The 25,644-nt window shown below is 36.5% G+C and overlaps 1 protein-coding gene across 1 annotated transcript in view; it reads left to right on the top strand.

Annotated features, from left to right (window-relative positions):
* PARVA (parvin alpha) overlaps window positions 1–25,644 on the top strand; it is a 99,239-nt gene that overhangs the window by 56,920 nt on the left and 16,675 nt on the right. Inside the window, exons 2-10 of the mRNA XM_081346717.1 lie at window positions 8,004–8,093; window positions 8,195–8,265; window positions 10,484–10,586; window positions 11,240–11,380; window positions 13,814–13,929; window positions 16,590–16,648; window positions 17,102–17,121; window positions 17,533–17,594; window positions 19,754–19,822. Of these exons, the coding sequence (XP_081202843.1) occupies window positions 8,004–8,093; window positions 8,195–8,265; window positions 10,484–10,586; window positions 11,240–11,380; window positions 13,814–13,929; window positions 16,590–16,648; window positions 17,102–17,121; window positions 17,533–17,594; window positions 19,754–19,822 (731 nt within the window). The remainder of the gene's footprint in view (window positions 1–8,003; window positions 8,094–8,194; window positions 8,266–10,483; window positions 10,587–11,239; window positions 11,381–13,813; window positions 13,930–16,589; window positions 16,649–17,101; window positions 17,122–17,532; window positions 17,595–19,753; window positions 19,823–25,644) is intronic.

Genomic DNA, 25,644 nt, shown 5'->3' with positions numbered 1-25,644 from the left:
GGTTTGTCCATTATTTGTCTTCGAGTGAATTAGAATTCGAATTAGGATCAGGATTTCAGGATAGAGCCCAAATGTTACATTACAATCAAAGAACTCATTGCCTATGCAGGTTAAGATGTGAATCAGTTTTTTGAGCACCTCATAATTCATACATAATCTAAATCATCGGGGATGCTTGAAACATCACACTAAATCAAAGCACACGAATCAGTCACGCGTAGCATGTAGTTGTCTTATATTTTACCTGAATGTCAGTGTGAAGACCTGCAGATTGGTTTGAAGCTATGAAATAGAGTGAGGTACTTTTAAACCTCTTCTTCTGAGCGAGGGCATACATAGGAAACAGAGAGGAGGAAAGCAAAAGACGGGCAAGGGAAAAAAGCAGGCAATCCAGGAGAGAAGAAATGGATGGTTCTGATAGTTGTATTATGAGGGCAGATATTGATCAAGCAATGAAAAGAGAACTGGAGGGGAAAGGATGCTCCCTGGTTTATCATGATACGCACTCCCAGCCTTCACTGCTACTATAATAATATTCATCCTAATAAAATTTAATGATTGAAGAATTCTGCAAGCTATTTGGATAAATGAGGTTGCATAGTATGTCAAACGTTCAGCTTTCCAGAATGAAATTTTGCCAAAATGAAACTGGCAAACTTTGTTTGCTCTGCAGATGGTGTACGAGTCTCCTGTGGTATCATATTAAATTATATAGGCAGTCAGTCAGCTCTATAATGCATTGAGCTTAGAGGTGCAATATGCATTGAGTGTTCTGTCAAGAAATGGACTCGAAAGCTAATACAGCTATGCAAGGAAGCAAAAGAGAGAGCTGTTAAGAAGAGGACTTCTTAGTTAGCTGTTAAAATGATGACTTGGACAGCGTACAATGGGATGTGGAGCATTTTGCCTCAAAGGTAAGGGATGCTGCAGTGCTTGCTGAATTTTTTCCCCAGGCTTATTGCTGTGACTGATTATCTATCCAAAGGATTTGGATATTTTCCTTTGGTTGCTACATTTTAATTTTTCTGTTAGCTAATACTATTTTTATGTTGCATTACCTCACTGTGATATTGTGGTAGTAACAAATATTGAGGTCAAGAGTTTAATGAAATTACCTCAAATAAATGTGCTGAAAAATATGGGGTTTTTTTTCCTTTCCAAAGAAATATGGATTATTAAACCTAGCAATCCCAGATCAACAATAACTAAAATGCAAAGTTGTAGAAAAGAAACTTGGAAATATGCATTTTTCATAATGTAGCCCCCCCCAAACTCTGTCAAACTTGCTTCGTGTTTTAGAATAACAACATCTTTTTTATCACCAAGTACTTTTTAAAATTTCAGCCCCTCTTTATTCTGGGAATAGCTGACCTCTCACAGTTGTGCGTTATTGTTTCTGAACGTGTTTGACGAGGTCTCCCAATACGAGGATCAGGAAGCCCTTTGAATGTGTTCAAGAGCTTCTATTGTGAACAGCTGCATGTGTCTTTCATGCTTTAACGCACACAAAAAAAATCAGAAAAATATATTGGATAAACTATCACTGTGCTTGCCTGTTTATGGTATTTAAAGCTGAAGTTTTTAAAGAGTGAATTTCATAGCTTGAAAGAGAACAGTTGACAGTGATAACAGTTCTGCAACTGGTGTTAAATGATAGGTGCTGAATGTGTACTCAGATAATTTCAGAATCAAAGTGGGTTGGATGCAAATCCTCATGAGCCGACTTCCCAAATGGGTCATTTTACTGAAAATGGGAAAGAGTAATTTTTCCCAATCCCATCTTCTTCCGATGCTGACCTGGAGAGCTATGTGGTTCTCTAGAGAATATGAAAACTGGTACCAGAGGCTGCAGAGTAAAAGGAAAATTGGTCAAATTCTTCTTTGCTTTAGTACGGCTCTTGTTCCTGCATTCCCATTCACAGAAAGACTACCCTGCATACGACCTAGTAGAACTGTCAGAGATTCAGACCGAAAGACAAAATGTGATTTGGAAGAAACACATGTGCACGTGTAACACTATCAGAACCACCTGAAAACCAGCTGTGTCTTTTCTTGGGCTCACACTTTCCACAGTTGAGGCACAACCCCAGGAAAAATTGTACTTGGATATTGGTTTTTATGTCAGGTGTTATCTATGTACCCATAAACAATCCAATCCATAGTTTGTCCTTTGGATCTGGCTCTCTCTTTAATCTTAATATTTAGAGCATTGAAACATAACCTGCACACTGTGGATTCAGGTTTTTTGTTTAAAAGAAACACACATACCCATTATAAACCCAGCTTTTCTATTTTACTATCTAGGATTTCTTCTCTCTTCTTCCCAAAATTCACTCAAATTCACCCAGTTTTGCCATTTGAGGCAATGAAAGGCAAGGATTGGGGGCCTCAGACCCCTAAAGCTTTTTCTTTTTAAATGCTGGATTTCTTAGCCACTTTTGAAGACTGTGATTCCCCGAAGTGATTTATAATAATATAAAATAGACTGAGATCAGATAAAGTAGGGTGTAGGTGTGACAGCATATTAAAATAACTGGTTTAAATAAACACAAACAAAAGCAAATGCGTTTGAATCCTGTTTTCAAATAATTCCTTTCACCTCCTTTGTTCGTCAGAGTGAAAGATGGATAAAGTAAATATCTTCATTCTGAGCAGTCCAGACAGGTAATCTAGTACAAGTTGAAAGCCCTCATCCTGCCCTATACTTGGATATTGTTCCTGGTGGCATCACAGTTTTGCTTTTGTTTTTTGGTAAACTGTTTTCTGGTTTTACTGTTGTCATTCCACTGATTTGTTACACTCTCATTATTTTAATCTTTCCTCAAGGGGCTTTAAACCAGTTGGATTGAAGTGGGATATTTACCCCAATCAGTCAGTCAGTCAATCAACTATTCATGCTTTCTCTCCCCTTTCCCCCCTCCCCAAAAGTTCTCAGACCAATTTCAGGGTCCAAAATTTTTTGTTGGCCTTTTTCTCTGGGATGGTGAAAAGTTTCATTCAGCCTTTCCTACATAGTGTCTTCTTCTGGATATAGTGAACTTCAGCTTCAGCTTGGCTGTTTTAGCAGAAAACTGCGAGTTGAAATCCAGGACAACTGGGAGCTCCCAGAACGTGTAAAGATGGTTGAGGGATTTTCTAATTAATAGCATTTCTTTCATGGTTATAGCAACAGGCTGTCTTAGGTTATCTTTATAGGCAAGAATTTTTTAAGGGTTTGAGATTTCAAAAACTGCCCTCTTCAAGCCTCTGGATCAGTACTTTATTGTGCAATCATACAGGAGTCATCCACTGTATGATTTCATTATATGCTGTAAATCAGGGGTGTCAAACTCAATTTCATTGAGGGCCGCATCAGCATTGCAGTTGCCCTCAGGGGACCGGGTAGGTATGGCCAGGGTGGGCATGGCCTACTGGGTGGGCGTGGCTAGAGTGTGTATGGCCTACTGGGTGGGCGTGGCCAGCTCTACATCGTTCGCATCAAGGGTGCCTATGGGGGCCTGGGCAGGAGTGGGACAGATCTGAGGGTCTCTGGCAGAAGGAGGGTCTCTGGGCCAGGGCCAAGGCAGTGGGGGCCGTTCCCTCACTGTTTCCAGGATGGCTTCATGGGCCGCATGAACCCACTTTGCGGGCCGGATCCGGCCCCCGGGCCTTGTGTTTGACATGTCTGCTGTAAATCACTTGGAGTTGCTTTTGAGTCCAGCAATATAGAAATATAATAAATATGATGACACAACCTGGGAAAGAAGGAAGGTTGCTGTACACAAGTCATATTTTGGTGGTTTCCCCCCCTTTTTTCAGGTGAAGATATAAATAAAATATAAAACTAGTATTGGAATTGTAATGAGAACAAAGCTAATTGTCTAGGATATTTGGTCAGAAGAATAAATTATATAGTGGGCATATACAGTTGTTACTCTTTCCTTTAATCAATATCTTTGTAACATTGATTGGCTCCATTTAATCAAAAGTAGAACAAAACAAGGACGTAGTAAAATAGTGAGCAGTTGAGAAAAATTCAAGGTGCTAGGCCTTAGTTTCATTATATGCCAAACAATTCTGTGCTGTTGTTTTTCTGACTTCTTATTAGTTATGTTTTATTTAAAAGAGAAATTGTGCCACCATGGAAAATGGGCATTTCGAGAATAAGTACTAATGCATCATCATCAGATTAATGCATGTTGTTTGCATACTGTATTCACTTTTAGAACTGATTGGCCTGGAGTCAGCAATTAATGGATGTGGGACTCAGCTCTGCTACAGATGGTTTTCTGAAAAATATTTTCAGTTGTAAACATATCTCTTCTTCCTTCCTTTATCAAGTCTTTTGAGAATCAATGGACATTTTTTGCTTAATGTATGGTTTACATTCTGAAGACAATGTTTTGAATGAACCTCATAAACAGCCATCTGTTTAATTGCAAATATATTTTTATGGGGGTTGTGAAATAAATATTTTGTTCGCAATAATACAGTTACACATTTAATTATCAGTTGTTATCATTTTGTTGCTAAGCTCAAAATAGTTTTTATATTGCATGCATATGACAGTATATTTTTTAAATTACACATTATGTATAACAAACTAAGTGAAATCTAATGTGTGCATACAAGTATTCATGCAAACTAAATATGTAGCATTTTCTTAGTATTTTTCTACTTATCTTCATTGCCACTTCCTTTTGATGTGGATCATGGCATTTCTCAAATTTTAATATCGAATTGCTTTCATTTTTTTAAAAAAATATAAAATCAATAAAAATGAAAGGTGTGCTATATATTAACTTTCCTAATTTTAATATTTTTAGATGTGTTGGACTACTAATCCTATATTTCACAGTGAACATAATTTGGAGGGTGGCCTAAATGAATCTTCCTTTATAGGTTTATAATAATAATAAAATCACTATATAAAATGTTCATTATATATTTATTTTTGAAACTAGAAAGGTACAATGATTTCAATAAATATCAACATTTATTCATCCTATTTAAATTTTTAAATATGTATTAATAAACAATAATTGTAAAGCTTGATTAAAAAACAAAACTGCACAGACTTCTACCTATATGAAATAAAATACTGTCTTTGAATGTTTCTGAAAAACTGGGTAGGAAAATAGATAGTATGCTACACAGAGGGGGTGGTGAGAGAGAGAGTGGGAAAGAGAGAGAGAGAGAGAGAGAGGGAGGACTGGAGGCATATAAACACCTGGCTTCCTCTGTAACTAAGGAGTGATGATGCCATTTCTCTCCGATCACAGAGTTAGTCTGTGTACTCAATGGCTTTATCCATTTAGTCTGATTGTAACCAATCTGCAATGCCTCTTTTAGACAGTATTACTCATATTCACGTTCAGATGCCCTGGCCAATAAAGGTCAATATTAAAGCAACTGGTATATTGGTTTTCTATAGATGCTTTGAAACATGGCAGGTAAATGCATCCAGATCAGTAAAGAAATGTAATGTGCATTAAATAACCAATGCCCAATCCTTACTAACGGTCACCTTTAGAAATGCCTATCATTTATTCATAAGTATATTTATGAGCTAGAAAAGGGAAATGTCCCAACTCTTTACAATTTTGGAGCAAAGCATTTTACCTAGATCTCTCCAGTCTAGATTACTGTATATCCTGCTTTGGAGATGAAAGTAGACTTGTACGTCCTGATCAATAAATGTGGCTAGAATAATCATATAAATTTTTTCCAGTATTGATCATGATGTTCCTTATCACAGCTTTCTGTCTTGGGTTTATCAGGCACATTATGAGTCTGGTCTTTCTAATATGGGGTGATTCTCTTCCACTCCACAGGCTGATAATCCTCAGAGGACGTGTTTATGGGCACACATGGAACAATGCAAACCACTGAAATAAACCATTTGTATAATGAATTTCATGGTATAGGGTTTCTTGCCTGAGCAGGGGGTTGGACTAGATGACCTCCAAGGTCCCTTCCAACTTTATATTATTATTATTATTATTATTATTATTATTATTATTATTATTATTATTATTATTATTATCAACAGTTTGCGAATTACAGACAACACTACCTTTATTTCCCATTAATTCTTAGCTTTGGAAGTTATGGAACAAGTAAATTGACACAGTTCTTGGGTAAGGGAGAGCAAACTTAATGCTGGGAAACTGATGCTTCTTTGGATTGGAAATTATATTATTTGAGTAATGAAATGCCATTGATGTTGAATGGAGTTACACAGTTCCCCAAAAAAACAATCTGCATTTTTGGGATGCTTCTGGATTCAATGCTCTTGTGTAGGTTGTAGGTGATCAGGTGTGCTTTTCACAAATTCCATCTTATATACCAATTAGAGATCATTAACTTCTCTTTGGAGCACCTGGAAGCCAAAACTATACATTAGTACAGATTTTGTGCTAAACGAATAGCGAGCCCCTTTTACCCAATGCCTAAACAACACAGATTATGTTTACAGAATTAAGAAAATAGATGTGGCTTCCTCTTTCATCTCTTTTTGCTAGTTAGGAAAGATCAGTAATTGCTTGCCAAAACATACAAAGACTTTTTTTTTTACTTTCCCAGCCTTTAAAAACAATAACTGTAACTGTTGAGCAACACAATATGTTGTTAACCATTAGCGGCAGCTTCTCTTTTTTTTCTTCTTCTTCTTCTTTATAATCTGAAATAAACTAGTAGGAAGCCTTCAAGATGGAATGTTTGAAATCACTAATGGAAGGAAATATAAATAGGTATCAAAAGACATGAAAAAGTCTAATAAAGCACAGCATGGAGCACATGTCTGCATGTGCTAAAGAAATTAAGCTAATTTAAACCTTGCAGACACTGCTATTTACTGTATGCCTTCCAATAGACTCATCAGTCTCTAGAGGCTTTAAAGGGCAGCATTTATTTATATACTTTTATTTGGGGAAAGAAAGCTGCTTCTAGATTAGTGATGGACAAGAATGTTTTCTTCATTGTCTATTTTTGTGTCAGGTTCTTCAAATTGGGGATAGTTTTACTGCTGAATATGATTAGGCTATCCTTTCACTAATGCATAGATTAAATTCCATAAATATGAAGAGTTCCACAAGGGCAAGAGAACTGGTCCTTCTCCAAAATATTGCATATCTTACCTGGGCCCTATCCCCCAATGTCTACATAGCAGAAATCTACACATACATAAGAGTTGACACTCTTTTTGCAGTAATTCCTTCATCTTAGGTGTGCAACATTTAAGGAAGTCCTCACTTAACAAAGATAACTGGGACCTCAATTGCCATTGCTACGTGATGCAGCTAAATGATGATAAAATGAGATATCATGTGAACACATTGCTTAGCAGCTCTGGCCTGCTTGCAATCCCACACTCCCTGTTGCCGTTGTTAAGCAAAAATCATGTATCATTGAGGACCTGACATGACTGCAACTTTCTGCTGGCTTCCCACAAGCAATGTCAGTGAGGGTGGAAGTTGTAAGTCCTGGGCAACTTGCAAGCAAGCCAAAGGATTTGGGGTACTAGAGAGTGAGGCAGAGGTTTGCTGTGGGGAGTGGTTTCGGGCTACAGAGAGTTGCTGCAGTGCCACATGAGTGGGTGTGGGTTGAAGAGGAAGTGTTGTGGTGCAGTTTCAGTTTTTAAAACACTCATATAGAAATTGTTTTGAATGATTTAATGGGTGTATGCAGTTTTTACGTGATTATTGCAATAGAACTGTTTTTTGTGAGTGACCATTACCCACAAGTCCTCTGGCCTGCTTGAAAGCTGCTCAGGATCTACAACTTCCAGCCCCACAGACATTGCTTGTTGGAAGCCAGCAGAAAGTTGCCGTCATGTCAGGTCCTCAATGACCCTTGATTTTTTCTTGTTACTGTTATATCTCAGTTTTGCATTTTGTTTCCTGCTCACTTCACTTTACTATTATCTCTCATCATTGCATAAGAACATAAGGTGCATTCCTCATTGCTACCAAAAGGCATTGTAACAAAAAAAAATTCACTAAACTTTTTTTCTTTCCTTTCAGTGTCTGAACTACAGGAAGAAGGAATAAATGCCATAAATTTACCACTCAGTCCAATTCCTTTTGAATTAGATCCGGAAGATACTATGCTAGGTAATTTGAAATACTTTTTTTTCCTTTAAACTGGTCATAAGTATGCCTTTTTTATAATGAGGAATCTTCTTTCTTTATTTCTCTCCATTTTTTTTCCAAAGAGGAAAATGAAGTCCGAACAATGATTGATCCCAATTCAAGAAGTGACCCAAAACTACAGGAGCTAATGAAGGTAATACTTTGAAAGTAGTTTTTGGAAACAAAATGAACCTGGAGTTTTACTTGGATTCTCGAGTAATCTATAAAATTCAGGCAAAATAAAGTAAGCTGTGGTTTTTTAATGTTATTTTTGTGTGTGTGTGCATAAGGTCACTGGATTACATCCAGCCTTCTCCTACCATCATTTACTCAAGATTTTACTCATTGTAAAACATATTTCCTGTGTTTAAGACAAATGGCTTGTGAATCACTGGATTCTTTAGCAGAAAATAGTTTGTGGTTTATAGCTTTGACACTGTTTCCCCCCCTACTTTTTATTTTCTAAATAGGTTAGGTATTTATTTAAAATATTTTAAATCTTGCTATTTAATTCTGTTAGGCTTTCCAAGATATAAACAAAGAAATAATCTGAAATACAACAACAGATAATAGCCAAACAAAAATGGAATAATTCATATTTACAGCAGAACTAAAAATATATCCAGTGACTGAAAATCAACAATCTGCATTTTTAAATCTTAATCATAGGCATCAAAGAGTTGTGAAATTAATATTCTTTAGCATGTGGGAAGAAAAGAGTATTTTGGAGTACCATTTCCTCAGAGATGAGGATTTTTGTCCCATGTTTGAATGTCAACATATTTAAAACCAGGCATATTTGACGTTTTTAAGATAAACAGTGGGTAATTTTTAAATTTAATGGGAATGCCACAGTATAAACTGAAGTTGAAAGTAATATTCCATCAATAGAAGATCATTTCATTTTAATTCACTAAAAGAAGGTGGAGAAACAATTTTCACCAATTTCTCCTTCTGAACCCCTTTCCAGAGGCTCCTGGAAACCCTCAAGTTTCTAGAACAGATTTTTGGAGGGTTACAAAAGATAGCTGGAATCCCCAAGAATTATTTATCCCTCCAATTATCCGGTATGGAATGCCCATTTTGTGAGCTGAAATGAGATTTAGTTAATTTAGTTGACCAAAGAGAGTTTTCACTATTATTTCTAAACTCTTAATTCATGTGATGAGTAGCAGGTTTTTCTTGGTGAGTTGAAAGCCTGATAGGGATTTAATAAAATCCGTGGACCACATACATTTCATCTAAATCCAATATTAGTGACTTTTGAAGATTAAAAACAGAAAGATCAGCTAAACTTCCAGTGCTGCTGAAATTAGAGATGATAGTTCTAATAGAATAAAGCTGGGAGGGACCTTGGAGGTCTTCTACTCCAGCCCCCCACTTAAGCAGGAGAACCTACACCATCTCAGGAGAACCTACACTATATCATAATAATTCTATGCAATTAATATTTTTCTAACAATATGTTAAAGAACGAAGTCAAACTATTCCAAAAGTTCTCATTACTGAGATTGAAATAATTTCGAAGACACTTACTTCCCTGTCTACTTTGCATAAAGTGGAAGAGAGTTCTTTCTGCTATTCAAAACTTACATATAGATTTTTAATAGTGAAAAGTGTATCTCCCTGAAAATTTAGAGTTTGAGTCCAGCGTTTTCTTCTATGAACAAAAAAAGGCTAAAAATAGAATTTACTGTAAGTGATTTATTTGCTGAGAGAGCAAATATTAGAATGTGAAGAACATTCTTTAAAATTTCATTGTTTACTTCATGTATATTAAGTATATTAATCTTCAGTACTGATTGGAGAACTGAAAAAAATCGATATTATTTGTCCCTTCTGAATCATTGCCAAAAAACCTTTCATAATTGTGTTCATGTGGTTACTAGGAGCTGAAGACTCGAGGATGTCTTTATCTTTTACCTTTTACCTCATGCTTAAATACCATTGAATTTAACTACTGGATTGCAGTAATTATATTTTAAGTTCCATTGAATTTCACTATTGAATTGCAGTAATTTGTATTTTAAGTTTTATCCTGTAACTTCTCATCCAGCAATTATCGTTAAGGTCTACTGATAGTTGATTAGAAAAATAATTCTACTATAGAGTAACTTCTATATTTGTGAAGCTGAAAAATGAGTAGCTTTTTTTTGAAACAATGGTGTAGCTTAACACATTTGATACAATATAACATACGCCAGTGATAAATATTAATATTTTGATACCAAGATTTTAATTCTTGTTATTAACTCTTGATACAGTGCATCTTTAAATGCAATGCATTGTTTTGAACATCATTCTGTGTCTAATATAACATACATTTGCGATGATGCCATGTAATATAGCTAAATCTTGCTCTCTTAACAAAGGTATTAATAGACTGGATTAACGATGTGTTAGTAGGAGAAAGAATCATTGTAAAAGATCTGGCTGAAGACATGTATGATGGACAAGTACTGCAAAAACTCTTTGGTAAGAAGTAATTTTATTTTTATGCAGAGTGTGATGATATTTTGCCTTTGTATAGAGTGGCTTTTTAAAAACCCAAGAAATAAGAAAAAAATTTAGCCAATGAATGATCATGTCTAAAAAGCAAATAACTATTTCCTTTATGTTTGTATTATATTTTTGATTATTTTTACTTAGCATTTTAAATTAGACATCTCTTTGAAGTTTGATGCTTCAAACCTTCAGTTATATTCTGAAATTTGTCTTTCTGTAGTGCTACCATATTTAATGATGACATCAAGATTTAAAAGCCATTTTGGGGGGAAAAAACTATACCATAAAGTTTTGAAAGTTTACTATAATTAACATTAGAAAAATAGATTGTTTTACACATGACCCTCATTAGTCAATACCGTCAGATATAATAAAAGAAATAAATGTAAAATGTATTGAAATCACTGTATTTATTAAAAGTGTTGACATTTGTAATAGAAGGAAAAATTTTCCATACTGTACTTAATTTGCTTGGTGAATTGTCAGTGATTACTTTTGAAATTTTAAGTTACGTTCTCCATGGAAAATCCATTCTGGAATAGGTGGAACAGAATGTCTTCACATTGAACTTGGTACATGGAGTTGAGGCGAAGACTTGTTTTTTTCTTTCATTATCACTTCAGAGAAGCTTGAGAGTGAGAAACTCAATGTGGCTGAAGTCACACAGTCTGAAATAGCTCAGAAACAGAAGTTGCAGACAGTCCTTGAAAAGATCAATGAAACCCTTAAGCTTCCTCCAAGGAGCATCAAATGGAATGTGGACTGTGAGTTATTTATTTACCGTAGAATTTGTGTATACAGTTTACATTAAAATTGTGTTAAATTTATGAAGTAAGAAAAGAGCCAGAAATGTTTTGTAACCAGAAGCCAATTTAGAGGGGTATGTGCATGAAGGCATGAATCTGTGCATGTTTATGAATGTTTTAGATATATTTAAAAGCACATACATACACAGGCATACTGAGAGAGCGAAAGAAAGAAGCTTGTAATTCTTGGCGAATAATTGGCAATTAAAAGGTTGATAAGTTTAAATTCCTATTGTACATGCAGTGTAACACTTCACGAATGAAGACAGAGTGTTGCATTTGTCAAGGAATAATTTCTTCAAAACTGGAGAGGTCTTTTTTCTTGTTTCTGATATAACTTGCTATGGGGCTTTGTAGAACAATAAGTGTGAAAAGCACTTATGTACAAAAAAATCCAAAGGAGCTGATTCACAGGAAAATAATAAAGTCTAATCTATGTAGTGTTGTTATTTTTCTGTATTGTCTCTTGCCCTGAGAATTGAGAGAATTTTCTCACAAATTTTGGAGCTAATCCTGTAATACATTTTCCTCTTTAAATTCTGCAAAGAATTTACAACCATGTCCAAGAGATACTTCTGTTTATTCCTTTCAGTTCCCAGTTAGCTGAGTTATGTTGGAAAAAAAAGAGACTTTCCCAGAAGTATTCCTGGCTAATAGCATATCTAACAATAGAATTCTTTCATCCAAATCAAATACAGGGTAATCTTCAATTTGGACCAGTCAGTTAAATACCATTTGAAGTTATGATGGATTCCCCCCCCCAAAAAAAAGATACTTAATACCCAGATCTGAAGTTCCAATGGCAGCCATTGCCTCCCCCCCACCCCACAAACAGCCACTTGATTGCATTTTGGGCACTTCGCAACCAACCCACATTTATGGCCATTTGTAGCATCCCATAGTCATATGACCATGTTTTATGACTTTTTTTTGCTAGAAACCAGTGTTTCGTTCTGGTTTTTGGCAAAAAAAAATACTGTGGACAATGGTCTAGTTTAGCAACGGCCACATTTGCTTAATGATCACAATGTTCATTTAACAACTGCTGCAAAAAATATCATGTGGATGCCTCAATCATCATGACATATAACAGAGATTCGGGTTCATTATGGTTGTGAGTCAAGGACTTCCTGTATATGAGACAATACTCCATGCTTTATCCTAAACATTGGGCTGGATCATATTGCATAAAGAATGAAAACACTTCTATATACATTAGGCCAGGGGTCTTCAAACTTGGCCCTTTTATGACTTGTGGACTTCAACTCCCAGAATTCCTCAGCCAGCAAAGCTGGCTGAGGAATTCTGGGAGTTGAAGTCCACAAGTCATAAAAGGGCCAAGTTTGAAGACCCCTGCATTAGGCTATTTTGCTTAAGCACGTTTGTCCTATAGGTAGCCTAAAAATGTATTGTTTAGAATGTATTTCATAATAGTTTGCAAACTATTTTTTTACAAACCTAGACAAACAATACAGTTGAATAATTCATTAGTACTATTACAACGTTGTTCAATAATTTATTTTTATTTTAATTTTAATCCCATTTATATCCCGCCCTTCTCCGAAGGCTCAGGGCGGCTTACAATTTAAGCACAAACCAATGTGCTTAGCAATAGCCTTCATTCTATGTATATGCCTGCTTATTAGGCCTTTCGGGGGCCCCCAAGCGGCATTATTACAAAGTCAGCTTATTGCCCCCAACAATCTGGGTCATCTTAAATTGAAGCATGCTTAACATTTAACATGGTATTCATGGATACCACAAGTAAAGGGAATAATAATAATGCTAGAATAGTTGTGAATTATTTCTTTTGATGGTTGCAGATTAGAAATTTCCTATAATGGGTGTTTTGATACCTTGCAGCCTTGTTAGTGTTGAGTACATATACAAAGCCTGCTGTGAAAGACCTCTTAACAAGTTTGTGAAGAATGTTTGAGTCATTCTGTTTAATAAGTTATTGCTCAAGGGTAGGGGCTAGATGGACTCATTCATCTTCCTGCAGGCACTACGATACTTAAAACTGAATTAAGTACATGTTTATGAATTTAAAAAATAGCCTTCTCATATTTCATAAATCAACATCGTAATAGTGCAGATAAAGGAATGGCCCAGAGGTGTCCATAGATAGCACTTAGTAAAGCTGCCCAAACCTCTTAAATCACAGGAAACATGCAACACCCAACCCACTGGAATAATGTTGATTTAGTTGTATTTATTTAATTGTATTTATCCACTGATTTATGGCAGGAAAGAGAAACAGAGGAAAATACCCTTGGATTAATCTCTAATGGGCAAAGTGTTAAAGGATAAAATATTCTGCATACCGATAGTGGTTGGGAAGTAAATGTTTCAGTTTCTCTTGCATAATTTTAAGTTTTTAATCTCTTTCAGCTGTCCATGCAAAAAGCCTGGTTGCAATACTGCATCTTTTGGTTGCATTGTCACAGTATTTTCGAGCCCCAATCAGGTTGCCAGATCACGTGTCTATTCAGGTTGTGGTTGTCCAGGTATGAATGAATGTATTCCGCATTTCTGTACACTTTTGAAATTAGAGAAAGTATAAGAAAGAAGGTATGTTTCAGGTTGATCTTTCTTCAATGAGAAAAACAGTCAAAAGCACAGCATTTCTTTTTTAGAGCTGAGTGTACTGTTGTCATTACTAATAGCATAGCAGCGGAACGGTAACATTAGTATAGTAAAGGTTAAATCAGATTTTGGCAAAGTGTAACTCTGAGGTTGTCATGCAAGAGTCCTAAAGTTAATATTTTTCACCTTTCTGGTTGTCTTGCTCCATGTTGTTGCATTCTATTGGGACTACACAAATCTTCTGAACGAATATGCACACAAATTAAATTTTCAAACCATGAAAGAGTCAGCTCTGCCAATTTCCAGGCTTACACTGCTGCTTCAGAAGCTGTTCCCAGCTCTCTCTACATACATGTGCACATGCATTTTGCTTTACTGAGGAAAATGTGAAACAAAGTGGTAACTTGTGCACACACGTGTGGAAAGAGTTGTAAGCAGCTTGTAAAGCCAGGAAACAGAGGCGGCTGCTTTGCAATTTAAAAAGAGATGCTTTGTACATGCTCCCCTGGGTTCAAAGCATTTCCCTCAAAGGATTTGCACGGCTCTGCTTTCTACTTCAAATATTTGTATTTGCTCACTGAACACAAGTTTAATAAGTGCCTCTTTTGATATTACATGTTCAACCTGGCAAATAATATAGACCTTTCCATCAGCTTGTGAATGCCTGCCAGTCATATGACCTACCAACAATTTCAAATTGACTTTTTAAAATTATTGTTATTTTTACTGAACTTGCTTTTGTCAATTCTTCAGAATTTTATTTGGAGAAAGAGCCTGGGAAAATTCTAGCTTCTGTGATAAATATTTCTAAGACCAGCTGTTTTCTGTCTCCTTAAAATAACAGGCAGAACAAGCTTATATTTCATATAAGACAAATAAGATTGTGGTTTGTGGCTGTTTGGAAAACAAACACAACAATACCTGCTTGAAATTGATTCTCTGGGTTTTATTTGGGTATTACTTCAGGTGGAGGGGGAAAATACCTTTTGATTCTTGTAGTTAAGGCTTAAAAAATTCAAGAATACATCACCAAATGAGTAGGATAATATGCCATATTTGTAGAATAGCACTAGGAGTAAATAGAAACAGTTTCCATTATTATCCTAATGCCATAGTGAATAATCACCCTACTTTGAAGTCCTTCTTTCCATAAAAGACAGGACAGTTTTGAAGCAATATGGAAGTAAATTGGGAATTTCAGACAAAACCCTGGTGATGGGGAGATTCCTGCCTGCTGTCAGGATCCTGATTTTGTCATGCATGAATAATCCTCCAGACCACCATCTTTAATGTTAAATAAAATACAGTGCCCCCTTGCTTGATATTTGGGGTGGAGGAAAAATCTCCTCAAATATTTCATTTTCTTCAAATCATGACTTAAGCATTTTACGGCAAAGATAATCTAAGATAAACGATTTCCACTTTATTGCAAGGCTACATTAACAGAATCTTGCAAATCTGAAAGTATTAACTTCCCACTGACCCATTAGGGCAGGTCCTTCCTAAATTTCTTTCTCTGACAGTTAAGTGACTGCAGCTTCCTCTCTCTTTTCTGATCATTTCCTTACACGGTATGTCTTTCCCTTGTCTCCAAAGCCATCTTAATAAAGTATTGTAGTACCTTGGCTTTTGACTGTTTCCTTTTAAAAGCTGCGCATGTATTCAGATTAATTCAGTCAGGCTTAGAATCTCTCTTATTTAGGTGTTTAACTGGCTTTTCTTCTGAATTTTGCTTCTAGAGAATCTCCCTTTTCGCCACTGGCATCCTTACAAGGGTAGGGCAGAGTTTTCCAGTCTTAGCAACTTGCAGAGTTGTGGCATACAGTTCCAGAACTCTTGGCAATGAACCCTCTTGTGAACTGAAATGCACAGATCTGGAAAATGCCACATTTGGGAATAGGTGAAGCTTCTTGTCCATTTCCACAAGATCTGAACTGTACTTTCCAGGAAAACAATTGGAGAATAGAATGTCTGTTGGAGGTGGTTGTTCTTATTTCACAACTAAATCAAAATGAAATTAAGTATTCCTATTTTCATACCAATTTCCAATTATTATTTTGACATTTATTTGGAAATGCTTATTTTTACAGAAAGCATCTTAGAAATTCCAGGTTTTGAGGGGGAAAAATAAAGCTATTTAAACATGAATGTTTATGTAGAATTTTTTGTAATAAAAAAACCATTTATTAATGTGGAAATGGAGGTGAGTTCTGAATGCATTCACAGTAAAGTGACCAGGTAAAAATAGCTGTCTATCCCTATTTTCCCTGAGGTTAAAATATATGTCTCCATCTAGTCTCTTTTGGGCCCATCTTGTATCTTGGATCTTCTGCTGCCTTCTGTTTCTAATTTAAAATGTCTGATCTTCCTTTAGAATGGGAATAACAGTAACATGAATATACAGCCATAGGAAATGCTTACCATTAACTTATAAAAATTCCTGTTCAGCTGCCCTTATATACATGAGTCAGGGTTCATACAGGAAGACTTCCATCTTAGAATGAATACTTAATAAAAGTATAAATAAGGAAAGAAAATAAATATAGTCTATTCTATGGCTAATTGTTGCTATTTTTTCCAGAAGCGAGAAGGAATCCTCCAGTCCCGACAGATCCAAGAGGAAATAACTGGCAATACTGAGTAAGTCAAGTCAAGGTGAAGATGTGCCAGCTTTACCAAATCTTGCTGGTTCCACTAATGGAAATTTCAAACAGGCTTCATTCCAAATAATGAAGAATAGAAGTAATGTAAAGATGTGAACATGTTCCCAATATAGGAAGCTTTAAATTCAAGTAATTGTTTAAACAAGAAGGTGGTTTCCCCATATATGTTTTAAGGAGTTTTTGTGAGTGCCCACCTAGAGAGAGGTCCAATTAGAAACAATTCAGATAAGGGTTTTCTTAGTTGATGGCACCAGATTTATGGATCTCCTACTCCTTAGTCATTCCGTGACTTGTTTTAATGGTATTTTCTGCTTTGAATGCAATTAGCCAGGTGCATATTTATTTTGCTTTGTCTATTTCTGCATTGAACAAAATGTATTAAATGACTAAGAGTACTCATGCAAATAATTGCATTATTTCTTTTCTATAGGGCAATGTCAGGACGGCATGGTAAGCATGAATTGATTTTCAACATTATTTAGATGTGTGTAAATTATTATCCCACTAATAATTATATAATTCAAAGTCAGCTAGGTTCACTTTCTGATTTTTCTTAATTGAACTGTAAATGTGCAGTATATTTCTTCCAAAGAAGAATACTTCCTTAATAATTAGAAAATAATTACATTTATTAAATCAATACTTTGTTATACTTTATAATCTGCATGGCTGGAGAACAATAGATTTCAAAATAGATTGATGTGAATGTGCATTTTGTAAATAAAGGCCAAGGATTATTTGGGTAGACCAAATATTCCTTGTTAAATATAGATGGCAGTTGATGGCCTTCTGGTTTTTTGAATTCTTAATGTTTCAGTAATGTAGCATTTATACAGGTTGTTCTCATCAATTGTATTTCAGAACGAGATGCATTTGACACACTATTTGACCATGCCCCAGACAAACTCAATGTTGTGAAAAAGGTGAGGCAAAAATGGTTTTGATATGTGCCATTTGACTGCCTTAGAAACTCAATGAATGTAATTGGGACTAAACTGTGGTGTTGCCAATTAATTGCAAGTTCCTCAGCTTGAGGCCAAAAGGGTGGCCTCTTGAGCAACAACGCACATATACTTATACATATACATATACATACATACACACACACATATACATATCTAGATATCTACATACACAAACACACACACACACACACAATACCTTGAACCCAATCCCCAATTTGCACTAGCTAGGTGATGCAAGTGTCAATTCCACAGGTGAGAGATCTCTGTAACTAGAAACCCTGTCCACTTCCTTAATATTCATATTTTGAGTAAATCCTAGATAGAGGCATTATTTGTGAACATATCATCTCATTGGATTCTATCCATGTAGCATCTAATTCCAAATAATTTGGGCTACAAAATATTTTTCAAAAATGTATACAGAAGTTTTTCTGACCAAGCACTCTGCAAAAGGGAGTGGGTAACTACTATCTAGTAAGACTGCTAGATAGCAATCCACAGATCCATTAAGGGTGGAAAGTATTGACACTTCTCCAATCTTACTGCTACCATATAGAACTGAATCTGGATGCACCTTGTAATAACCCTTATTTTTTACAAGGATCATTACACAATGATGGTTCATGATTAACCAAAGAGCTCCTCTAATTCTAAATGAAATTCTTTCAAATTACAGCAGTTGAAATAATCTCTGCATTTTGTAGTAGTCAATTGACTAAGTACCTAGTTGAACTGCTCTCCAAACCTTTGAGAAAATTCACAGCAACTGCTGTTGCTCCATTAGTATCCATACCGTGTCTGTGGCTGACCATCTTAATCCATGGTGCCAACTGGCATCATCAGCCAGGAAATGAGTTGATTGTGGCAAAGTAACATTTTTGATTTTCGGATCACATTCCTACTTCTCTAAATAAAGACTAATTCAGTGGGCCACTAGAGTATGTGATTTGCAAAATACCCATACTTTATAGAAATCATGTAATTCCCAAACCTACCTTCAAGGCAGGGATATTAAAATCCCAGAGCCCCCAAAATCAAGGCAACTCAGCCATGAGTCATCCATGATGTCAAACAGCTTAAGCATGGAGGGTGCTAAGCAATAGAATAGGCAATATAACTTATTCATGGTGCTAAGCTAAATAGATGTGCACTCTCATCCAGTTATCTGGGCAACACAGCACCTGGTCGCTATTAGATTGAAGGAATATTCCCATCCTTACTCCTAAAGTTTTAGAGTTTAGAATGGTGGAACAGCACCAAAATGTAGCCAGGCACATGTTAGACAAGGGCACTCTCCCCATCTGTGCCCAATTAGATCTCAGCAACACATTCCAGGTCTGCTTTCTCCTTCCTATGTAAGGACACGATCATACTACACATGTCAGTTTGAGGTCAAGGCCACCTATATTGCGGTACCTACCGGTAGGATATGGGCTGAGCAAAGACTTGGCACCACTTTTCCAATCTCCCCTTGGAAACCACCTGCCTCTTGCCTCCCATCATATCTCTCTCTATATAAGTACTTCAATTCTCTTTTTGCTTTCTGGCTTCCTATTGGTCCTTCTGAATCTGCACTGGAGGAACTGTATAGAAAATCACCATATGAAAGAGCCCCTTATTGAAATCTGAGATGTTTTACTAGTTTCCCCCTCTACTTAAAATAAATATTTCATACTATAAATGCAAATGATTTTCTGTACATTATTTCTAGTGAAAAGTGATATAGAAAAGGAGTGAAATGCCAAAATTGCCATTTCACACATTTGTATTATATGATCTCCAGTTGATCTAGATAAGCACAGCTTCCTTGAAGAGCAAACAGTGGCATTCCATTTTACAAGAGCTTATTTGTGGCTCAAATGTTATTTTCCTTTCTCAGTTATCCTGTTGCAACTGTGTGTGTGTGTGTGTGTGTGTGTGTGTGTGTGTGTGTGTGTAGTCATTCTTTATATTGTATTTGGGATGGAGTTTCATAGCATTTTCCTCTTTCTCAAAACCCAGCAAATAAACAGATTTACTAAAAGCTAAATTATTTTAAAGCTCAGATTAGCATTTGCATGTTTTACTGAACACTGTTTTAAAAAACTTCAAAGCTTAAATATGTTCTTAATTTCTAGACTCTCATTACTTTCGTGAATAAGCACCTCAATAAGCTGAATCTGGAAGTTACAGAACTAGAAACTCAGGTAGGATTATACAGATGTATTTAAAAGAGTAGAACTCTTTCATAACATTATTCCAAGGTGTACCATTTAATCAGTGAAGGCAAAAATGTATTGGAGCATTATCTTTTATTTTTCTTGTCCATCCCTCACTCTTTTACAGTTATATCATGGGGACAAATAAAAATCATGTTGACTAGTTGAAACTATGGCTATTGATAGCCACTTTTTTATGTATTAGATTTGTGGAAGGATACAATCAAATTGGGCTCTTGTTGGTTACAAACAAAGCAATGACATGATACATAATAGAATGACTAAAACATTTGTGGTAAGAATAGATTAAATGAAAGCTAAGCCATCCATATAAAAAAAGTCAAGAAACTTGTGATATGTTTGCTGGCTAGATCAGGGGTCCCCAACCAACGGGCCATGGCCCATTAGATGCCCATGAGATTCAAGGTGCTGGTAATGACCTATAAAGCCCTACATGGCATGGGTCCGGATTACCTACGGCAGCACCTGCTGCCGGCGTCAACCTCCCTCCGTCCAGTGCGCTCCCACAGAGTGGGCCTCCTCAGGGTGCCTCCGATCAGAGAATGTTGATTGGTGGCCCCCAGGGGGAGGGCGTTCTCTGTGGGCGCGCCAGACCTATGGAACCACTTGCCGGTTGAGCTCCGGATGGCCCCCGACCTTCGCTCTTTCCGATGCGATCTAAAAACCTATCTATTTGAACAATGCGGCCTGGTCTGATGGGTTTGGGGTTTGGATTTGGTTTTAACATACTTTTAATTATTGTATTATATTGGGCATAATTATTTAATCTTTTTTAACTTTTGTATTTATATTTCGATATTTATTGCCCTGTACACCGCCCTGAGTCCTTCGGGAGAAGGGCGGTATAAAAATTTAATAAATAAATAAATAAATAAATAAATAAATAAATAAATAAATAAATAAATAAATAAATAAATTACTGGGCTGTGGCCTATTTGGAACCAGGGTGTGCGAGTTTATGTATGCATGCGCAGCTCAACTTGTGCGTGCATGCGCTTGTGCGTTGACCTGCTTGCACAATTCGAGCTGTACAGATGCATGCCAACCCGCTGCTTGCATGGTCTGGTTCCCCTCTCCCCCCCACAGCCAGGCCACCAAACCGCAAAGGTTGGGGACCAGTGGGCTAGATGACAGAATCCATCTAAGTATGGAACGGCTAAACTAGAACCCTTTGGTTGGATGTAGCAATAATGGACTGGGCTGTTTGATCCTCCAGGTTCTATGCACATTCCAGGAGAAAATATGATGTGTGTTTGTATTCATATTCCATAATATAGAATACCTTCTTTTTCTTCACTCTGTCAAAAGGAAATTTCATAGAATCACAAGGATCTTATTTTGTTTGTGTTTGCTAGAAAAACCATTGAATGTGCACTTGATTTCTCCAAAAAAACAAAAAAAGTAAATAATTTTTTAAAAGCTCCCATGGAAAAGGAAATGCCAATTTTTAACCAAAGCAAATTTTTCATGAATCTATGATGCCTAAATAGAGAATATTATAGAGCTAATGTGCACTCTAAGTTTTTTTATGCCCTGTCCCTCTCTAGAATACCCCAATGAAAAGCCCAGCAGCCATATTCTGCTTTGCACAGTGTTTCGTTCTCTTCTTTGACACCCCCCCACGTTTTTCCCATGAAACCATCTGCGTGCAGGCTGGTGATAGGAAGGAAGTCTTGGCAGGAATTGCATTCCTTTTGCTGTGGAATATAAAGAAATTTGTATACATGTAGGAGGAGGGAAAAAATAAGATACTGAGGAGGATTACAATATTGCAGTATTCAATGGAAGAAGAATAACGGGGGGGGTGTGTTTGTTTTGTTTTAGTGGCTTATAGGTCACATTGTTTACCCAGTTGTCATTTTCTGTCTCAAAATCTACCGGAAGTCCCCCCAAATATGCTATTGAAACTGGCATTCGCCAAATGGAGAGATGGATTGCGTTGCCAGAGGCTATAAGGGTCAATAACATCTGAAAGGCAGTGTTTCAAATAATGGGGATTTAAAATGAAAGGATTTGTGGCAAAGGAATGAAATAATTAGGGTCTGACTAAACTGCTGATGGTAAGCATTAGGAATAGTTAGATGATGCTAAGAGGAAAATGACTATGCTAATATAACACATAGTCTGAGCATTACCCTGAACCCTGGTTTATTATGTGACCCAAACCAATTCATTGTATGCTAACATACAACAGGTTTTTTTTTCTATTTCTGCTCCTTTTTAAATTAAAGGAAAGAGCCTCCTATCAGCTCTTTCATGAAATATAGAAAAAATAATGCATGTATTTTTTTAAAAAAATCCCTTGACTTTTGAATGGCAGCTGCACAGTAATGGAGCTTCACAGTAATGTTATTTTTCAATTTCAGGAAGTTTTAAATAGTTACAAACTATATTATGTTCACAGAATCCATGTGGATAGCCCCAAAACCTTATTACAATCCTAATTTTTGTAGCAATGAACTCAAAATGAAGATTAGTCTTTTAACATTTGAATAGACTTTGGACAAGATGGCCATTTTAGACTTTAAAAATACATGCAGAATAATATTTATTTTTTTATTTTGTTAAACTCGTCTAGAGGCTGGAAGATGGTATTTTCATCCAAACTGACAGCAAAATTCTCTTACAAGAAGAGAATGGGAAGTTTTAAGAATTTAAGCCTAAATTCATGAGTTGATTGATATGAGGAGCAATGCTGTAATTCAAACATTATTTGTATTTGTTCAAATACAAGTACATACCGTGTTATAGTTTACATCCATTTTAGAATAATTTCTAGGATGGTAATTGCTGTCAAGCGCTTAGAATATGTATTTTATTTTATTTATTTATTTAATTAGTTTTATTCTTATATGCCCAATGCTTTCTTATAATTCATATTCAATTTGCTCTACATTTGCCCATAATCTTCAGTGAAAGTCTCATGAAAACATTTTTCTCACGTTGTATGTGCCATAGTTCCAGTATTGGAAAAAATAGCAAATCTTTCCCCTTATTCTCTAACATGGAAATACCTTAATATGGAGGTCAACTGATGAGATAATGTTACCTTTAAATTTCAACATTTTCACTTGTGCAAACTAAAACTATGAAAAATGAATTGGATTACCAATGAGATTTTTTTTATCATTTTGGTAAAATGTTTGTTATGTTTCTTATCAGGATGGGGGAAAAATTATTTTGAAGTTGGTACTTCATATATATTCTCCTTTAAAAGCTGAAAGGAATGTTTTCCAGGGATGAAAAGTAGATGGTTAGATATGAAAATGTTTATTATATTTTGAGAGCCTTAAGGATGGAGATTGATTGCATCATGAAGGCTTAATGCCTTTATTTTCACCTTTAATTTTGGTGGGAGAAAAGAAATAGATTACACGGCCAAATGGGGACCATGAAATTACTAGCCCTGGATTAGATTGTGCAGCAGAACAGGTAGAAATAGCCATTAAAGATAAATGCTTATTTAGACTTCAAGAGAGGTGGTATAGTTGTGAAGACACCAGGCTAGAAACCAGGAGAGCGTGAGTTTATTATTTATTTATTTGTGTATTTTTTTAAAATCAAATTTATATCTCATCCCATCTCCACAAAGGCAACTCTGGGTGGCAAACAACTATCAGATAATAATCCGAGTTCTGGTTCCACAAAAGCCTGCTGCATGACTTTGCGCCAGTCACAGTTTTTCAGCCCAGAGTTTCTGCTGTCAGAAAAAATATGAGGGGGAAGGAATATTAGATATGTTTGCCACCTTGAGTTATTTATAAAAATAATAAAGGTGAGATAAAAACAGCCTAAAGCTTGCTAGCAAAACCGCAGTGACTTGTCTTGTACACTAAAATGCTTTCAGGTAGAATTGCTCTTTGCCAGCAAATGGTAAAGCACTTGGTAATGGATCTAGGCTGATCTAGAAAGCAAGAGTGTTCCTGCTTCCTAATTTATAAGAGGTCTCCTGGGAGATCCAGGGCTAGTGACTAAACTGGCAAATTAAAACAAAAACAAAAAAAGGAGACAACAAACCATTTTTCATATCGAGCCAAGAGAATTGTATGGGTTTGCAGAAGTCATTTGAAATCAAATTCAGCTCAAAGGAAGCAGTTTTTTAAATCTTTTCCTAGAGATGCCACATATATTAATGCTTTTTATGTAACATGTGGACCACAGAAACTTGATTTGCTTGAAGTCACGTAGATCAGATATTTATAAAATATCATTGATCTTGCCTTGGTCAGGTATCTCAGTTGCTCTGAACCACTTATCAGCACCTGAGTCCTACCATTCTTAAAGAAAGGAACTATTTATGCTTGTTGTTGTTGTTAGTTGCGAAGTCGTGTCCGACCCATCGCGACCCTATGGACAACGTTCCTCCAGGCTTTCCTGTCCTCTACCATCTTCTGGAGTCCATTTAAGCTCACGCCTACTGCTTCAGTAACTCCATCCAGCCACCTCATTCTCTGTCGTCCCCTTCTTCTCTTGCCCTCAATCTTTCCCAGCATTAGGCTCTTCTCCAGTGAGTCCTTCCTTCTCATTAGGTGGCCAAAGTATTTGAGTTTTAGCTTCAGGATCTGGCCTTCTAAAGAGCAGTCAGGGTTGATCTCCTCTAGCACTGACCGGTTTGATCGCCTTGCAGTCCAAGGGACTCGCAGGAGTCTTCTCCAGCACCATAGTTCAAAGGCCTCAATTCTTTGGCGCTCGGCCTTTCTTATGGTCCAACTTTCACTGCCATACATTGCAACTGGGAAGACCATAGCCTTGACTATGAGCACTTTTGTTGGCAGGGTGATGTCTCTGCTTTTTAGTGTGCTGTCTAGATTTGCCATGGCTTTCCTCCCCAGGAGCAAGCGTCTTTTAATTTCTTGGCTACAGTCCCCATCTGCAGTGATCTTGGAGCCCAGGAAAATAAAATCTGTCACTACCTCCATTTCTTCCCCATCTATTTGCCAGGAATTGAGAGGGCCGGATGCCATGATCTTGGTTTTCTTAATGTTTAGTTTCAACCCAACTTTTGCACTCTCCTTCTTCACTCGCAACAAGAGACTCTTAAGTTCCTCTTCACTTTCTGCCATTAGAGTGGTATCATCTGCATATCTTAGGTTGTTGATATTTCTTCCAGCAATCTTAATTCCAACTTTTGATTCATCTAGTCCTGCCTTTCTCATGATGTGCTCTGCATATAAGTTAAATAGGCAAGGCGACAGTATACAGCCTTGCCGGACTCCTTTCCCAATTTTGAACCAATCAGTGGTTCCGTGTCCAGTTCTCACTGTTGCTTCTTGGCCCACATATAGGTTTCTCAAGAGACAAATAAGATGGTCTGGTACACCCATCTCTTTAAGGACTTGACACAGTTTGTTGTGATCCACACAATCAAAGGCTTTAGCATAGTCAGTGAAGCAGAAGTAGATGTTTTTCTGGAACTCTCTAGCTTTCTCCATGATCCAGCGTATGTTGGCAATTTGATCTCTAGTTCCTCTGCCTCTTCGAAATCCTGCCTGTACTTCTGGTAGTTCTCGATCCACATACTGTTGAAGTCTAGCTTGTAGGATTTTAAGCATAACTTTACTAGCATGAGAAATGAGTGCAATGGTGCGATAGTTTGAACATTCTTTGGCACTGCCTTTCTTTGGAATTGGAATATAAACTGATCTTTTCCAATCCTGTGGCCACTGTTGAGTTTTTCAAATTTGCTGGCAAATTGAGTGTAGCACTTTTACTGCATTGTCTTTTAAGATTTTGAATAGCTCAGCTGGAATACTGTCACCTCCACTAGCTTTGTTGTTGCTCAGCTTTTC

Source organism: Vipera berus (assembly GCF_964194415.1).
Source record: "Vipera berus genome assembly, chromosome: 1".
In the NCBI taxonomy this organism is placed as follows: domain Eukaryota; kingdom Metazoa; phylum Chordata; class Lepidosauria; order Squamata; family Viperidae; genus Vipera; species Vipera berus.
The sequence above is the reverse complement of the archived record's forward strand: the minus strand, read 5'-3'. Positions and strand labels throughout refer to the sequence as shown.